The sequence below is a fragment of the Parambassis ranga genome, chromosome 6 (assembly GCF_900634625.1).
Source record: "Parambassis ranga chromosome 6, fParRan2.1, whole genome shotgun sequence".
Classification (NCBI taxonomy): domain Eukaryota; kingdom Metazoa; phylum Chordata; class Actinopteri; family Ambassidae; genus Parambassis; species Parambassis ranga.
The window spans coordinates 15,040,445-15,056,349 of record NC_041027.1 but is presented as its reverse complement, the minus strand read 5'-3'; the positions used below and the strand labels follow the sequence as shown (position 1 = coordinate 15,056,349).

Below are 15,905 nucleotides of genomic sequence, written 5' to 3'. Positions count from 1 at the left end.
AAGAACTCTTTGGTTTACAGAATTCTTTTGCAGTGTGTGTTTTTTTGTTGAACTGTAAAGCTTCCTCTCACCGCGAGCCTGACAGGGAATGTCCACCACCTTCTCCATCTCAGCTGTGATGTGCTTCTCGGGCTCCTTTATGAACTGTGGCGGCTCTGAGGGGGGGGGGACATTTGAGTGTAAATGTTATTTCTTTTTTTCAGTAATTCACTACAGAAACGACTGATTGGTATTCTGCAAAGATTTTAAATGCAGGCTATCCTTCAAACCCAAAGGGAGGAAGGGTGCAGGGGGGGGTTAGCGGCATCAGAGGAAAAGTTCACCACACCGTGCACTTTGAATCACATCACAACCTTGAAAACATCAAAGTGTTTGAGCCGGATAGAATGAAAGTGACGCCATTAAACAGTTTCTCCAGGCCAGCCATTAGTTTTCTCTTTTCAAATCAATAACGGCTTCTTCTTCTCTGCAGCGTGGCTTCACAGCCGAGGCGTATTCATTTCATACCTTCCATTTTGTTTGAGCCTGCAAACCTAAATGCCTTTCCTGCCCTCACGTCGCTCTTAAAACACCTATAATAAACCTTAAAATGCAAACAGAGCCGTGCAGCATGTGTGCACTGAATGCTGCTGCACAGCCTCTGTGTCAGAGGTCGAACACTCCATTAAGAAGCTCAGTGGCAGCAACGATAAGAGCTGTTTGAAATGTCTAATTAAAAGAAAAGAGCTTCTTCATTATCTTATTTAGTGTAGGACCATCCTTTACCAGAGGCTGTTTTAGTAATCCTACAATTCAGACTTTAATCTCAGATTCAAGCCAAAATTCTTATAATAATATGCAGAAAAGAGCCAGAGATGAAAACATGAATCTAATCAGACGTAGTGGGCATCTTTCTTGGATGTTTGTGTGTTCGGTCATGTGTGTTTTTGGTTGTTTAAATGTCTCCTGATGAGACAGGCGAGCCTGGATGACAGCTGCAGGTGATAATAATAACAACAGTCTCACCCAGGACATGCAGATAAGCCCCGGCGCTGACTGAAGGCACGCTGCTGCTGCGGAGGATGGCCTCGCACTCGTAGTATCCGGCGTCGCTCACCACCGGACTGAGGATGGTCAGCCTGCGGTTGAAGTCGCTCAGGCCGCCGGTCACCATGACGCCGTTCTTCCGCCATGCGATGCTCAGCTTGATGAGAGGTCTGCGTAGACAAAAGCAGAGCAGAACGCTTTACTCTCAGGTTTAAAAATATATGTCTATATCTGTCAGAAGATCAGTTCAAACTGACTTTTTCATGAATCAGGGGATGTCATTAGAACAGCGCGCTTTAAGCTGCATGTTCTGAGATTCAGGAAGTTAAACAACATTTTTATATTTATTACTCTTGTCTGACTTCTGACATTAATTTTTTACTACTCTTTTTTTTTATTATACCAACAGAATTATCCAGCTTTGCATGGACAGCACAAACACACACTGACAACACAAGCAGAAACCCACAACACACACATATATTTTCAGAGACCATTAAAAACGTGATGAGCCGGGCTAGGCTATGCTAACAATGACCAAATACTAATGAATAATGATGCTAAAGCATCACAAAAAGAGTTAGCTACGGCTAACTTTTAGTTCCTGTAAGAGTCACAAAAGCTAGGATGATGTTTGCTTCTGTTACATGTTTAAAGGGTGAACAGCTAATTGTAGTATACAACAATATGTTAGCTAGCTATATTTACACAGCTAGCAGCAACATTTAGCATCACATAAATGCGTTAGCTAAGATGTTTGCTAACTTTAGCTGCAAACTCATTAGCAGAGCCGCTCAGGGGCCTGCTACCTGTCCGTCTGCGGCGCTGGCAGTGACACCTACGGACTGAGCTTCCGTGACGTCGCCCCTTTGTTTCTGAGGAGCCGTTCTGAGGCTCGGTGGGAGGCTCCGGGCCGCTCCGACCGCCGCCATGTTGGCAGCGTCACAGTCCGCCAAAACTCCAAATATGGACACAGAGGGGGGAGCACGAGCGGAGCTGAGGGGGGCGGGCGATCAAGGAAGCAGGAAACTCGCGCCGTGATACGTCACCCGCCTGTCACTCAAAGCGGCAACGCCCATATTTATGCGTAAATTTAAGTTCAAATATAATTAAAAGGAGCAGGTTATAAAAAACGTTAACCCGCGTACAATTGACTCTAGAAGAGAATTTATTAGTTGAGACCAGAATGGTGTTTTGTACCAGGCTGTAAACATGTTTATTTCTGCTGTGAAGTTTTACATGGGAGTCAATGGGAAATGATTAACTCCTGGAGCCAGCCCCCAGCGGTTGCGGCGTGAACTACAAGTTCTGACACTTGGGCTTCCAGTCCGAGCCCCGGAGGTTTTGTAAAATAATCTTTTACCTGGCGTTGGCCACGCACTCCATGGTGACCTCTGAGGTGCCCGTAACCACGCTGGTGTTCCGGGGCGGGATGATGATGGTGGGGGCGATGGGATCAGCCGGACCTCCGACATCTAGACAGACACAGAGAGAGACTGACTGATGGACAGAACTGGATCCTACAATGAGGCGAGTCCACTAACAGATTCTGGACTGTTTCCACTCGGCGCTGCCTGTGGGCGCTCAGCAACGTGAAATATTGAAAGTGAGCGGTGCACACGCTGCATCTGAGTCCTGACAGACAGCCGGGCCCAGACAGGAAGAGACTGTGTAACAATAACTGCTGGAGGACCCAACACAGGCCGCGGAAAACTCAGTTTGACCAACATGAAGCTGTGTGTGTGTGTGTGTATACACCCACATTTTAACTAGTTTGTGTGTTTGTTATGAGCATCAGACACAGCCCATGGCAACCAGTGTGTGTGTGTGTGTGTGTGCTGCTTGAGATCTGTCATGTCTGCGATAAACTCACACTGATCCGTCAATCCCATGGTGCCCTGGGAGTGTGCTTGTGGCTGCACATGTCAGAGGTAGCTATGGGGAGCTGTCATGACTCAATCTCAGAGCCTGGGTCATTAGATGTTTCATGGAGGGCACACACACACACACACACCTCACACACCTTGGTTAGCTTAGCATATAGATGGATGAAAGGCTCTGTTTCTCCTTACAGATGACTCTGATACACTACAGACAGACTAAGATTACAGATTAGCAGCACCAGTGCAGAAGAGCTGGACCTTAAGACCGGCTCTTCTTTCAGAAGGACCCGGAGCAGCTGTTAGCCTGTGAGCCTGGTTTACATTTTAAGGTCTGAGTAAAATAAACACACGCATCTCTTCAGAGGGTGATGAAGCTCATGTGAAATGTAGCGTCAAAAGCGTCACAGCAGGAACAGGAACAGCTGCCATGACACACAGGAACACACACTCCACGCAGACGTGTGTGTACATATGTGGAGCATGTGTTCATGTGAATGTATGACATGTTTCCATCAGACCTCCTGTTGAGATCTCTATATAACCACAACCTGTGTGTGTGTGTGTGTGTGTGTGTGTGATCAGGATGAGCCACAGGCTGTTTGTGCTCCCCTGTGTTGTCAGCTATAATATCGTCCCCTCAGCCTCCTCATTCACTCCTATAATGAACTCCAGTCTAGCATGTCATAAGATGCTGTCTGTTAGCGCTCCTCTTATATTTCATTCTGCTGAGCCGGATTGGTTTGATTTGTGCTTCTTGTGTTTCTTGTTGCGGAAGCCGAGGATGTTGGTGAATATTAACAACTACTTGGCAGCACAACAGTCCTCTCGCTGTGTATGTGTGACTGCAGAGATATATCAGCACACAGACACACTTCAGTGCAACGAAATGAAAAGGCTGAGAGCAGCAGAGGAACCCAGATAAACATGAAGAACGCATCGAGATTTTACCATCAACAGCGTGTTGATTCATATTATTTAGTGTATCTGTGTTAAATATCTACACGTGTGTCATCTGTGTGGGGACTCAGTTTTATTCTTTCTATTCAGTTCTATTCTATTCCAGTTCACACTGGAGAAAGTCAGTCCAGCTAGAGTAGGATTGAATCCAGATCGCCTTTAAGCTGGATATGTTAAGACCTATTTTCAAATCTGGGTATCACACACACGTGTGTCCGCGCTTAATCCAGCTTAACCCAGCTTGTTTTTTGTCCTCCAAACCGCTAGGTGGCGCCTCGTTATATACAGAGTCCGTTCAGGCGCTGCATGTTCTTTGTTTTTTTCATTTCAAAAAGCAGTTTGTTCCTTTGTAGCCCTGTGGAAAATAAACTCGGGGCAAAGCTGTCGTAGTTTGACGGTTGTTTACATACATATCCTCAGTTGATCAGAGCTTACAGCGTGTGTGTGTGTGTGTGTGTGTGTGTGTGGTGTTTCTACTCACTCTCTACTGATAAGGTGATGGGCTGGCTGGTTTTGTTCTCCCCGTTCTTGTCGTTTACTGCCTGCACGTAGTAGCGCCCGGCATCCGGCGCCACCGTAGACAAGATGACCAGCGTGTTGTCCAGAGTGATGGCGCTGTGGGAGGAAATGAAATGAAACAGGTGAAGGTTTACGCAGCTCCCAGACCAGATCACCATCTGTTTGCATCTCAATGATGAACAGGGAAGTTAAATTGTGGACGACCTTTGAAGGACGATGGCGTGCTAAAGTTGTGGCTACAAAAAAAACACAACAACCCGTGGAGAGCTCAGGTTTACAAATGCTGCGATGAAACTCTCAGCATGGAGGAGGTCGGAGGAAAGCTCCGTCAGAGGCGCCTCATTAGAGCTGAACCTGTCTGCAGCCTGTTTGTGTGTCCGCTCTTCATCCCATGGATGAAAGGGGCATTAAACAGTTTAACGTTTTAATTATGCTGTTCAAGCAGCATTAGCTTTATCGATCAGCTATGTGTAAACAATGTGTAAGTGCTGACTGAGCACGGCGCAGTTATTGACATCCTCTCCTGTTCATACTTCTCAGATATGATAGCTTTGCATAATAACCCTTTTAATTGGCTCTTTGTTCCCGCTCTGCCTCCTGCTCTGTGGCTGCGCTCCAGCACTTCTCTCAGACAATAGCTGCCAATGAATGAACCCATTTTTCAGCAGGTGGCCTGTAGGCGCTAATAGACGCCGTCTTGTTGTCTTTATTGAGTCCTCGCTCAGACTCTGCCTCCTCCTCCTCCTCACCGATGTTAGCTATGTTTACAATCAATATCTTATAACTACACCTGGCAAAGTTTTAGAACATATATTACAATGTCTGAAAGAAAGTAAGATTTTCTCCTAAACTTCTTGTAAATGTACAAATGTTGTGTTAGCGCCTCTTCGTTAGCGCTTGGTGAAGATCTGGAAGAGGACGGCCGCCCTCCTCCACATGTATCTGTCCCTCTGGTCTGTCCTCCTGATGAATGTGGACGTTTGCAGGAGTCCTGCTTAGTCTGTCTGTGTGCAGATTTCTGACATTTGTCACAGAAAAACAAATCGATGGCATTCAAATGGCTCCTGCCTGCTCTCTGACATTTCTCTTCTACGTTGCCAGAGCTCTTTGCGGAGCTGCATCTAGGAAATAACAGTGATCTTAGTGATCAATAACGACAACAAACAAACCTGTAAGTAGCAGCTCCTTCTACAGAGAGTGTAAACAGACTTGGTGACCCTCCTCCAGCCTGAGCCACTGCTCCGGTCCCTCCACTCTGACCCTTGTCTCCTCAGCCAGGCGTCTGAACACCGTGTTAGTTTGTGCTCAGTGCTCTGCCGCCCGAGCTGACAGCGTCTATGATGACTTATTAGATCCATTTCAGACTGATTGATTTTTAAATATCTCAAAGCGGCAGCACCCACCAGCCCCATTTGGGATTCCTTGTGCATGCTGGGACTGAGAGCCATCTTCCTAAAGGGCCCAGCAGGCCTGGGCGGCTGCAGCTTATGATCTGTGGTAAATATTTAATGCTAGCTCGCTGGAGCGGTGACATCCTGGACACACAGACATGAATTATGGATCTCTTCGGGGATGTGGGCAGAACGGAAGTGGCCAAAGTGCCGAATGAATCCCGGATGACTTCACAGGACCTTTGAAAGACGGGGGACACACAATCTGAAGCTTTATCCAAGGAAGTCATGAGAATGAATATACAGCGCGCTACAATGACCTCTCTGTGATACTTCAGGCTCCTCCACCCTCACCAAGCACCAAACCAGGTCTCTGCTAATCAGATCTCATCAGTCAGCGGCAGCAGGAGGAGCTCGGACGTTAATGTGCTGCTCCCCGCTCATACAAACTTTGTTAGGCAGCTCGTTCAGCAGGTCAGAGCTCACAGGGCCCCAGGGGCCGTAGACCACATGATGGTGGAGGAAATGAAAAGAAAGCCAATTATCCTGAATGGCTGCTACATTTGTACCGAGAGAGCAGGGAGAGGAGGATGGGAGGGGGAAATATTCTTATCAAACACAGCGCCAGAGTTAGTGTCAGAGGAGATCTCATTCTCGGAAATTTACATTTGAAATGGAAAATTTGCTGTTTTCTCATAAAGTCACAAGATGTTCTATCATCAACATGTTTCCTGAGTTTGTTAGTTAGCTGTTCAGCCTCACACACCTCGGAGGGTGATGGTGGACTTTCAGAGCACACAGTGCAGAGGAATCAGAGGAAGGTAGAGCACAGAGGAGTGACTGGCAGCCTGGTGCCGGACAGGGACGGCTGCCGGAGTCACCGTCTGTTGGTCAGGTAAGGTCAACTTCTGCTAGACGTACATATAAAGAGCGGCTGCAGCGCTGGGTGGAGGCCTTCCACAGCCAGCCGTGATTCTGCTTTCTTTATTTTATCTCTGGTCCTGTGTCTGAATGCGTTCTGCTCGTCCCGCCTCCGTCTCTCAGCGCTGCTGTGAGCAGCTGTCTGCTGGTAACGTGGCCGGGGATTCATCGCGCCACAGAGCTGAGAAATTTGGACAAATCAGATATGTGTGAACATGCCTCTGCGTCTGTCTGCTTTTTATGTTTATTCCAGCATCTCCCAGCATTTTTTATTCCAACCCAATTTCCTTTTCCATTATTATTCTCCAGAAAGAGCCGAGGTCCACCAGAGAGCCTGGCAGGCAGGGCAGCTGCTCAGAAGCATCCCAGCCAACTGTGCAGATTCTCTGCCTCAATTACCTTCTTCTGGATTATTGTGTCCATGGCTGCCAGCCGCACAGTGCCTCTGTAGCAGTCTCACCAATAATGAGGATTTAGGTTTGATTAAAACACAGATAGAGGCTCTTCTTCTTTAACTTCCATTGTTAGAAAATTAAATCACAGTGATCTGCTCTCTTTGATTAGGAGCACGTCTCTGTGTGATTATCATGTTAATCCAGTAGTGGAACTGGCCTCCGCGCACACACACAGACACACACTCTGTAGAGTGTTTTGGCATGTGTCCCTCTCCCTCTCTGCTGGGCCGTGAGGGGCCTAACCTCGCTCCACAGCCCTCAGACCTCCATTACATGCAGACAAATGGCCCCGGATGGCTGATGGCCTCCCCCAGGAGAAAGAGAGCGGGAGCGAGAGGTCGGCGGGATCAAGCGGCTCGCATGGCCGGCCGAGGTACGAGTCAAAGCTCGGGCAGCAGACAGATGAGCGAGCGGCAGGCCGCGGAGCTCGACAGGGCTGTGAAGAGACAGCCTCAGCTCGTGGGGAAGGAGGGGGGAGAAAACAGCCGCTTGTGTCAACGGAGACACGATGAACTGAACGTTACACGCTGACATGTCTCCACACCGCGGATGGCGAGCCTTTCATACTGACACATGTCACACTCAGACATCATAACGAAGAGCTAAACAACCATCTCATGCTAAAAGTGGAGGACAGGAAGTCATGTCGCACAAACAAAGCCATACAGTGGACGCTCCACATGATCAGATGTAAACCAGGCTGTTACTGCAGCAATAACAAGGATCCAATGTTCTTTCTTATCTGCCCAAAAACACATCCTGCATCTAAACGAGGAGCTCCAGCTGAGGACTAGGAGTGGAGACCTTGATCCTGATCCATGTACACAGTGGCCTCTCCTTTGTTGTTCCCGCCTCTCCTTCTGACCTGCAGATCGTTGGGTTCATGACTAATGTAGTGAAATGCAGAGGCAGGGCTCGGCCGTTCATAGGCCCCTGTGACTAATGTGGAATCCATAGCCCAGTGACAGCGCCCGAGCATCACAGGCAGGAGCCATTAATTGATCAGCAGCAGATTACTCAGGCGGGCAGAGTCTGAGACGTCCTCCCACCGACTCCTGCAGGTCAGGCTCCTCCGTGTTCCGTCGCCAGAGACGCCTCTACAAAGTTGTTTCAGTGTCATGCAGATAAATCCATTCAGGAGCGTCGATACAAAGTTTCAGACTAAGAAAAACAACAACAGGTAACACGGTGGGCTCACCTTCCAGCAGGGTGTGATTATACACAACATTAAATCCCAAAAAAAGACGACAAACCTCTGCAGCGAGCGGACGCAGTGAGAGCAGGATAACGACTGAAACTCACTTCCATTTTCACCCTGCTTTACATCACAATAACCACAACACATTCTGGGGCCACTCCTCGTCACACGTTGGACGTGGATCTGTCTTTTGAACGTCTCTATAACCGAAGCATCTCTTCTAAGGTGTGAGGTTGATGGCGTTCCATTAAAGGCAAGCTGCTGGACTGCCTGTGGACACGTCCTTCCACTCAGCAGCCCTTTGCTCTACATGCAAAGCTTCCAGACAGATTACTGAAGAATCAGTGTCTCAGAATTTGTCCACAAATTTCAGCTCTTGCTGCATTTTAGTTTTGCTTCCAGTTGTCCTAAACTTTAACTTGATCGTAAATTGGGTTTTGTGATTAAATTATAGTGTTGGTTTTCAAGAAAACATCTTTGTGCTTTGGTTACCATGGTTACAGCTCCCACCCCTTCAAAAACATGATCCACTACCCAAAAAAAGGAGAATGGCGTCTATGCCTGCTGCTAAAGAGCTTCCAATGAGACCACAGTTCACACTGAACATTGATGCTGAAATTGTTCATATCAGTGATTTCAGACTTTAAAACTAAAACTTTATTTTAGTTCCAAACCAAAACAGCTCCGAACCCCTAAAAGCTTCCCCTTTAGATTCAGCACCAGCAGAGACCTTTGCTAGTGTTTGCATACATTTCCATCTGTTTTCAGGTGTTCACATTTGATCAGTTAACATAAAATGAATCTATTGGAGTGAGTCTGTCATCCCAGCCCGACCTCCAGCGGTCTGTCACCTCCGACCAAACCTCCTACAGCAAAGGAAGCAGGACCTACATTAGATTGGGCCGGTGATCGCCACTGGTTCTCTGGGTTTGTCTCTCACTCTCCTCTCCTGTATTGTTGCTGAGTGTGATTAAGCAGAGCACAGAGACAAGATGGACCCCTGAAGGGGCTGCAAATTAAAGTTATGACACCTGAGGAGGGACAGCAGGGGGGACACCAAGAGGGGGACAGAGACAAAAACAGATCGGGGAGCGACGAGGTAAGATGGTGAAATGGTGGCAGCAGACCTTCCAGCTGGAGCCGAGCCTGAAGATCTGCCTCCAGAGCAGCTCTGATGATTCCCAACGCAAGTGACATGAATCAAATTCAATTAAACGATTTTCAATATAGAAAAAGCTGCCGGTGTTATCAGCAGCACTCATTTGCACACTGCGACCTTGGTGGTGTGTGTGGTATTAGCATTTACAGAGCCGCAGGGTGGGAAGCGAGGATGAAGAAACACACACAGTGGGTGGCCGACAATGGAGACAAAAGGAGAGAGCGACACACAAAGTGAAGATGGAATTCTTTGATAGACCCACAAACCAAAGTGTGATCATTCAGCTAATTTTTGTCACCAGAAAGCCACCTCTGTGGAGGCTCAACGTGCACACGAGTGCGTGTAGATCTCCACAGCGTGACACTGAGGAGGCCGAGGCTGTGTGGGCACTCGTCTCATTGTGATTCTAGGTCAGTGTGTGATTACTGATGATGAGGAGCTGATAAGAAAGATTCACTCTAACTGAGGGCAAGGTCACCTCCCACTGCGAAGAGATGCAGATGTGATGAGATGGGGATGAGTGACTTCTTCACACACACACACACACACAGGTACAATCCTCCACACACAGGGATGTGTTTCTGCCACAAGAGGGCGCACAGACGCCTCATTTTTCTCTGCTGAGCTCAAGGCGAAATTTACTGCTAGCATAACTAAACTGCCACAGAAACCAGGAGCATGTTGGGTAATGCAGGCATCTCCTCAGGACTCAGAGCACCTCTATGACTGAATGAAAACACACAACAACAATCCCATTTTAAGCCCATCAGGGCGCAACACGCATGACCTGAAGACACAGCGTCCCATTCTGGGACCTACATGAAGGGAGTTGAGCAGATGAGTGTTTGGTGTCTTTTACAGCAGATACTTACATGCGGCTGCTGGGGGGAATCTTGCGTCCATCCCGGAACCAGGTGACCTGCGGCTGCGGGAAGCTGCGGATGCGTGGCGCCGGGATGACGGCACCGTCTCCCTGAGACACCGACTGAGAGCGCTCACCCTCCTCGAAACTGCCCATAACTACAAAACAAAAGAACACACAGACACAAAAGATGAACACACTCTTTTCTTTCTCTTTGACTTTGGTGACCACATGGCTCCTGTCATCGGCTCTCTCTCTCTCTCTTTTACTCTGAAATGTTACTCTGAGCTGCTTTGATGGACAGAGCAGTGTTGTTGCCATGGTTTCCACTCCACATCAAGAAAGGCTAGATGTAATGACTCACAGAGGGACACTGAGGGGACGCTAAATTGACTCATATTCATATCCTCCTGAATCCACGGCAATCCATCTCCATCACTCTTCACATGTGTGCAGCATAGTGGATGACCAGCCGTGTCACTTCTGTTCTAATAGCTCTGAATATATCACTTCATTATGTCTTAAGCGTTGACAAAATCCAAGGTGTGGGCAGAGAGGCGTTTCTGGATCGGAGGTTTTACCCAAAACGAGAAAAGAGTTGAATCGCTGCCTCAAATATGAAGAAAACATCACATTAAACTTAATAAAACATTATATAACCGAAACCAGGCAAAGCCTGTGCAGTGGTTGAATGCACCATGCATGGCTCAGTCACAAAATGTTGCCAAATATTTGCGTCTCAGTTAAAAATGATCCAAACATTCTGATTTCTGTCCTATAACTGAGCTCTGTCTGCTTGGAGCCATGCAGAACTGCAGGAGGGAGGAGTGCCGGGAGAGTGCTTATGCTGTCTGAACATCTTACATTTTCATGAACTGTACACTATTTAAATGGAAATATGTGTTTGATTTTGAACTGAAACAACAAAGAAAACATAACAGTCAAACAGCGAGTGATGTGTAGAATAACATCTGTGAAGCGTGCAGGGATGAAGGTGTGGGCCTGGAGGATGTGTTGGAGTGGTTTGTGCATCGGTCTTATTTTCCTCTCTTTCAAAGAGAATAAGAAAAAAGGTAATCTGGCTTTGCGCTGCAGCACTGGTGCTTAGCGTAAATGAAAATCTGGGAAGTGTGCAAATCCCCCCGACTTTGATCTGCAGTTTTGGTGATGTGATGTCCTCCTCCCCTCCTTCCCTAATCTCTAATGCCTCGGCATGTTTCCTTTTCTCCGAGGTGCGTCTCCACAATCCTAATTGTGCCGCCTCAATGGAGGAGCGTCCAAAAGCGTCCTCTTTCCTCCCTCCCTGGCTGGTCTCATCCATTTCTTCTGCAGGTGTCCTCAATTCCTCCCTTTTTTGCTCATGAGCAACTGATGAGAGGGGAGAGGAGAATTATGGAAATGGGGAAGAGGTGGGAATAAAGAGGGACTGAGTAACAGTGGGGTGGGAGCCAAGAAATAAATAGAAAGCAGTGGTGGCCAGACATCAGACGAAGCAAAGGGAGAGGGAAGAAGCAGCAGCAGAGAGACGCAGGAGGAAGGCTCCAGCCCGTCCAACCCGAGGCCTTCCCCACCGCCCTGCATCTCTCAGCTGCGTCACATCCACTCAAATGTCTGCAGAACAAGGCAAAGCCAATGAACCCGGTGCACCCTGGGACGGCAGGATAATCGGCAGAGGACGGGTGGGCAATGGGCATACGGGGGGAAGGAGGGCGGGAGGATTCGATGTGACAACACTCCAGACACCTCTGAGGCGCGTCTGTAACAGCTCGTTAACAAGATGAGGGACTGGAAGCAGAAGAGAAAATTTACAGAAAACACGGCGCGCGAGGAGCTCGGCGATCCCGCCAGGAAGCGACAGATGTTGTTGACAAAAGGGAGAGAATGAAATAAGCGGCGGTCATATTAAAATGAAGCAAAGTTAAAGAGAACCATGGCAACAATATCAATCTAATGAGAATGCTGAGTGGAACAGCTGTCCGGGTTGATAACACTCCGAATGAGATGCAGGTAGATCTTTCACCCCGCCAGCATCTGTCCCTCCCCGCTCAGTCCTTGATACAAAGGCAACCAAAGTGTGTGTGTGTGTATACTCCGCCTGCACACATCTATCTGTCATTCATTTATTCATCTGTTTGCTGCGTGCATACTTACAGGCCACTTGTACTTCTGTGCGCCTCTGAAGAAGAGCTCCCACCCGATTCCTGACGATGCAGCGGTAGAAGCCGGCGTGGGAGCGGTCCAGCGACGGGATCAGGTACCTTCAAGAAGAACAGAGGAGACGCAATTTAATCAAAACAATTCAAACGAGATGAAAACTTTTAAAATAAGACACAATCAAAGGTGTAAAAAGAATCTGAATACACTCACACACACTCACAGAAACACACACACACACACACTCACAGAAACACACACACACACACTTAAGAGAGGGCAGAGAGGACAGCGGAGCTTAGCTGTTGTTTATTCCTGTGATAATGATGCTCAAGAGACGACCACAGTGAAGACATCCCTCAGGACACACATCTATGCAAACATACACACGGGCAGAAAATCTCCTTGAAGCTGTCAACACTCCTCCCTGTGTGACCTTGACATGGGCGTCCTGCTGTGGCAGCAGTACCGCCGCTGTGCCATGTGGAGGCAGCGTAGCATGCTGTGTGTCAGGGGACTGAGCTGCACACTGCCGCCAGAACCACATCTGGTGACCCAGCTGAAAGAATGTAAGTGAGGGGGGTGCAAACACCGGCTCGAGCAGGGACTCTCCTGAAGTGTCTGCCATTATCCCCATTTTCACAACAACTCACTGCAGTGTGGCTGCAGGAGGGACGCAGCCAGCAGCACGCTCCGGTGATCCGTCTCTGAATGTGGTCCTACAGGAAGAGGCTGAGCGCTCAACCCCGAGAACACAAAACCTGCCAGCAGGCGGGTTCATCAAACAGAACCAATCTGACTCAACACGCAGGCGGTGTCAGAAGATTCAGTCCAAACTATTTTATTCTAAAAATTCTGCACTCATCAGCGGAACATGTGACCAGCAGTCATCCATCCATCCATGCATCCATGCATCCATCATCTGAAGGTGAGAGGCGGGGTTCAACCTGGACAGGTCTCCAATCCATCACAGGGCAGCATGCACAGACACACAACCAATCACACTCACACCTACGGGCAATTCAGAGTCACCAACTGACCTGACAAGCACGCCCCACCAGCAGGCGTGTGAGAAACATTCAGATGATCTGGCTGCTCTACAGGCTGCTCTACAGGCCGCTCTACAGGCTGCTCTACAGGCTGCAATACATGAAATGCATACCTTTAAAGGTGAATTATAACATCTAAGATCAATAATCTCCACAGCAGAAGCATCCTGAGGGGGTTTTGAGTCACTCCTTACAGAGATCAGGCACCCAGCCTGCTAAAAACAGGAATCTTCTGATAACCAATAAGTGGTGCTGCAGTGGGAGGTGCACAGAGCGGCCAGCTGTTGAAGTGCTCACACAGCGGCCTGTAACAGCACAACATGGAGAAGTGGTGAGTGTGAGTGCTGCGACTACTTGTACATGTTTAATTCCAGCGTGACACTCTCTTGTCAAAATAAAGAAAAAGAAATTCTCCTTGCAGGAGGTGAGAGCGCCGACGCCACTTGGAGCGTGATCGCCAGCGTAGCTGTCACATCCCTGCGTGATATGTGCTCGAGGGCAGTCAGCGCGCCGCCGGGCCGCTTGTCGAGCCTGACCCCTAAAACGATGGTTTCTATAGCAACCACATGCAGTTTGTTTGAAAAGTTTAACCTTTTGTTTATGAATAAATGTTAGTGTGAGCGAGGGAGAAGAGATGAATCTGAGAGAAGTGAAGTCAGAACAGACAGAGGACAAAGGAGACACATCATCAGTCTCTGTTAAATGCAGCTGGATAAATAAATATATGCGCTGACTGGAAAACAAACACAAAAGGCACGTCTGTCATTTGTTCATTTCTCTGTACAGTTACGTTCAGCATCAGAAGAGGTTGTTATTTCCACAGACGGTTGCTGCGCTGCCAGTTGAGAGGCTGCATCCTTTTAGGCTGATTGTGTCTCCACAGTGAGACATGGCTGTGCCATTTCAAAAGCACCCTTCACTTTGGCTTTTATATATATATGATATATTGCATGGACCATCTGTGACATCACCGCAGCTTTCTGAGGAGTAACTGAACTAAAGTCTGCCTAAACTCCCACTTATTCCACACACAGGCAAAGAGGCGCAGCATGACTGGATCTGAGTCAGTCAGGGGGGGTGGAGCTGTGTCGGCATCATTTCAGAAGAAGTAGCGTTTTAGGCGTCCACACGGAGACGGCGTTTTCAAACGTATCCACCCTGGGACCCCCGGATACGCCCATTTTCGTCTCTGTGTGGACGGGGCCTACATTTCTCAGACCAGCAGGTGGCTGCTTGTTTGTTCCTGAAACACTGTTTAACGAATGGTTGGCAGTGTTTTGAAAAAAATCTCAAACCTCACTACGAGCAGCGTCCGTCGCAGTAAATGAGTTTTAGCTCAAAGTCTGTTAAGACTTAATCAACTAATCAGGAGGATCTATCAGTGACGTGTGACTCCTTTCACATGTTCCATCAACTAAATGAATACAATTATGTGTTATGCGTAGCTGGGAGGGCGCTGATTGGACGGGGCTGAGGCGTTTTGTGGTTTGGAGAATTCGGCCTCAGGCTAGAACCTTCAGGGTGACTTTACCCAGCATCCTCTCCGTCTCCGTGTCTTCCTTGTTTGCCCTGTCCCTTTATATAATGAATACAATTAACCTTTGTGGAGTTGTGCGTGCTGGCAGCAGGTTGGGGGAGTCAGCGGGGGGCTCGCTGTGTCGGACAGAGATTGATTGATGTTCCTGTGGTCAGCGCGCTCCGTCAGATCCCCTTTAATTAGCCCTACTCAGGAGAAATGATTAGACGGAGGAGTGGCAGCGAGACGGAGGCAGAAAGTTGGACAGGGATTGGATGGAGAGATGGTGGAGGATAAGAGGAGACACTGTAATCCTTGATTGAAGGTGGCTGGAGTGTTCTAATAATAACATCCTACAATAACACCATCATCCATCAGGATCCAGCATCTCGTCTGATACTGTGGCCTCTTTTATTCAGCATCACGTGAACAATCGTTTCTTGAAAAATGATCTTGTGAATTATTCGTAGCTGCATGATTATAGGCCTCACAGAGAGCAACAGGTCGACACGCGGCGTCACATCATTTCCTGAGCCTCTGAAAACAAATCGATACGCGGCTGTATATCTGTGAGCAGATGTACTTTGAAGGAGATGTCTTCTGAATTATACTTGGACCATGGTCTTTATTCTGATCTTCTTAACACCTGCCACATACAACACATGACAGGTAATGGGGACCTCTGGCTTAAGCTACTGGAAATCAATAGTGGGTTATTTATCTTGAGGCTCCCTGAGGGGGGGCGGCCTGCACAGGTTCCACCGTGTCTGAGGCCGGGGTTCTTCCTGCACATCTGGCTGACAGATGTGTCATGA

The 15,905-nt window shown here is 48.1% G+C and overlaps 1 protein-coding gene across 5 annotated transcripts in view; it reads right to left on the bottom strand.

Annotated features, from left to right (window-relative positions):
• sdk2b (sidekick cell adhesion molecule 2b) overlaps positions 1 to 15,905 on the bottom strand; it is a 178,309-nt gene that overhangs the window by 33,043 nt on the left and 129,361 nt on the right. For 4 of the 5 annotated variants that reach the window (XM_028407653.1, XM_028407656.1, XM_028407654.1 and 1 more), the window contains exons 3-8: positions 12,523 to 12,629; positions 10,382 to 10,529; positions 4,348 to 4,481; positions 2,390 to 2,501; positions 1,006 to 1,196; positions 72 to 155 (exon numbers count right to left, since the gene is read on the bottom strand). In XM_028407653.1, the coding sequence (XP_028263454.1) occupies positions 72 to 155; positions 1,006 to 1,196; positions 2,390 to 2,501; positions 4,348 to 4,481; positions 10,382 to 10,529; positions 12,523 to 12,629 (776 nt within the window). Of the gene's footprint in view, positions 1 to 71; positions 156 to 1,005; positions 1,197 to 1,791; positions 1,863 to 2,389; positions 2,502 to 4,347; positions 4,482 to 10,381; positions 10,530 to 12,522; positions 12,630 to 15,905 lie in introns of those variants that run through there. The other variant, XM_028407658.1, reaches the window with a different exon arrangement.